Here is a 2,500-nt window from a genome sequence, read left to right on the forward strand (position 1 = left end):
GTCCACCCACGTTCCGCAGGACGCGAGCGGGCCAGTATGAGCACGGCTCACACACACTCTGAAGCTCCAACACACACCCTTCCTCGATCAGATCAACTGTGTTCTTGCCCCGCAAGGGCTGAACGAGGGAGAGGAAAATAGAGAGGGAGGAAGAGAGGGGTGGGGGAGGGGGGCGAGGAGAAGAGAAAGAAAGGAAGAAAGAGAGAGCAAGGGACAGTGATGGTAAGAAAGAGAGAAAGACAAAGAGAGAGAGTGTTATATAAGTATGTGCCACAAACTGAGAGAAAACACATAACGGACAAAAAACAGATATCTAATCATAGTCTCAACATTTTATTATTATTTTCTTTATTATTTATTTTAATTAATATTATATTTTATTATTATTTATGTATTCATGTATTTATTTATTTCATTTAATTTCCTTCTTATTACTATTATTTAATCAACATTGTTTTGTTTATCTTATATATTTAACACATACATTTGACTCCCACTTAAAAATATCACTTAATAGAGACAGCATCTCTCTCTCTCTCTCTCTCTCTCTCTCTCTCTCCCCCTCTCTCTTTCTCCCTCTCCCTCTCTCTCTCTCTCTCTCTCTCTCTCCCCCTCTCTCTTTCTCCCTCTCCCTCTCTCTCTCTCTCTCTCTCTGGCCGTCTCACCCCTTCCAGGAGGCTGGCTGGAGCGGTCCGTGAGCCAGTCAGGTCCTGCACCAGAAAGTCTGTCCAGTCGCTGTACTTCTCCTTAATGGCTACAGGAGAGAGAGAGAGAGAGAGAGAGAGAGAGAGGGAGGGAGGGAGAGAGAGAGAGAGAGAGAGAGGGAGAGGGAGAGAGAGAGGGAGAGGGAGAGAGAGAGAGAGGGGGGGAGGAAGGGAGGGAGGGAGAGAGAGAGAAAGTTGATATTAAACAAAATTATGAAACTCTACTGCACATACCAAATATAATACATGTAAATATAATGTTAACATAGACGTTCATGCGCGCGCGCACACACACACACACACACACACACACACACACACACACACACAGTGTGTGTGTGTCTGACTGTAATCAACCCCCTCATTGCTCTTTTGCTCAGCCCTGCAGTGTAAGCACTGTGGATAATTCATGTTACATTGTGGGAATTAGATTAGGTTCATTTACAGATGCCTACAGAGAGTGACAAAAATGTTCACACACACACACACACACACACACACACACACACATGCGCAGACATGTACACACACACACATACATACATGCACACAAACACATGCACGCACACAGACACACAATTGCTTCGACACACTCGTACACACACATACAGTAAATACACTTCGACACACTGTACACACACACATGCTCACACACACACACACATGCGCAGACATGTACACACACACACATACATACATGCACACAAACACATGCACGCACACAGACACACAATTGCTTCGACACACTCGTACACACACATACAGTAAATACACTTCGACACACTGTACACACACACATGCTCACACACACACACACACACACTGTCCTGATATGGCTCTAATGGTTTTCAGAGAACTGTCTTTCCTACAGTTTCCACTGTTCTTTTCTCTTCCCCTTTATCTTCCTCTTTTCCTTCTCTTTAAATCCCTCCCTCCCTCCATCCCTCCCTCCATACATCCCTCCCTGCGCACTCTTTTCCAGACCTGCAGGACATCACCAGCACTCACAAATAGAGTCCCTATTTTTACAAATCCCGTCAGACTAGGCATAATCATCATGCATCAACACACACACACACAACAGTCTCACACACATAAGATCCTTAACAATACTACAACCTGACTTTCAATTCAATTCAACACACACACAGACCCATAAAGGTGCGATTTGTAGGATTGTTACCGAACATTCTGTAGGCCAAAATCAAAACACTGGTGAACGTTCTCAAGACTACCAGACGCGAGCCTCTTCTGGGTTGCCAGATGTAATGAAGACTTAGCTAACGTTAGTTGACCTGCATCTGCTTTAACGTTTCTCCAACCATGACCCAGCTACACATACGGAAACAGTGAAAACAAAAAATACCTCTCTAACCAACGTAACATATTTAGCTGAAGTTAGCGATGCAGATTAAGTTTAGCCTAGGCTACCTGTTGCGGAGAAATATGGCCAGCTCTGCGTCAGACTTGATATTCTTCGTTTGACGAAGACGTCACCATCTCAGGAAGCTCCTCCGATGTCCACTTAATTTGTTTCTGGTTTTAATTTTGGAAAATGTCCTGCCTCTCGTAGGCGTTCATGACTACAACTGACAGCTGTTGACAGTTGGCCTTTGCTAATTTGGCAACCCAAATAGGAGGACGGGCTAGCCCATTATTAATACGCTATTCTAGAATTAATCGTTCAAAACATAAACGAAAATTCCAAGAGATTCCGCCCCGGTAACTCATTTTTTTTATGGGTTTTACGGGTTAGAGTAATGTTGTCAAATAAGCCATTACTTCAATTCATCGTG

The 2,500-nt window shown here is 43.8% G+C and overlaps 1 protein-coding gene across 2 annotated transcripts in view; it reads right to left on the minus strand.

Moving 5' to 3' along the window:
- Positions 1-2,500, minus strand: part of sfmbt2 (Scm like with four mbt domains 2) — a 61,884-nt gene that overhangs the window by 22,491 nt on the left and 36,893 nt on the right. For both annotated transcript variants that reach the window (XM_076296921.1, XM_076296920.1), the window contains 2 exons: positions 666-754; positions 1-118 (listed from right to left, as the gene is read on the minus strand). The exon at positions 1-118 is cut by the window's left edge and continues 126 nt beyond it. In XM_076296921.1, coding sequence (XP_076153036.1) covers positions 1-118; positions 666-754 — 207 coding nt within the window. The remainder of the gene's footprint in view (positions 119-665; positions 755-2,500) is intronic.

The sequence above is a fragment of the Alosa pseudoharengus genome, unplaced genomic scaffold (assembly GCF_046254945.1).
Source record: "Alosa pseudoharengus isolate Yale_2024_CS ecotype anadromous, Long Island Sound unplaced genomic scaffold, YU_APseudo_1.1 YU_APseudo_1.1_scf_20, whole genome shotgun sequence".
Classification (NCBI taxonomy): Eukaryota; Metazoa; Chordata; class Actinopteri; order Clupeiformes; family Clupeidae; genus Alosa; species Alosa pseudoharengus.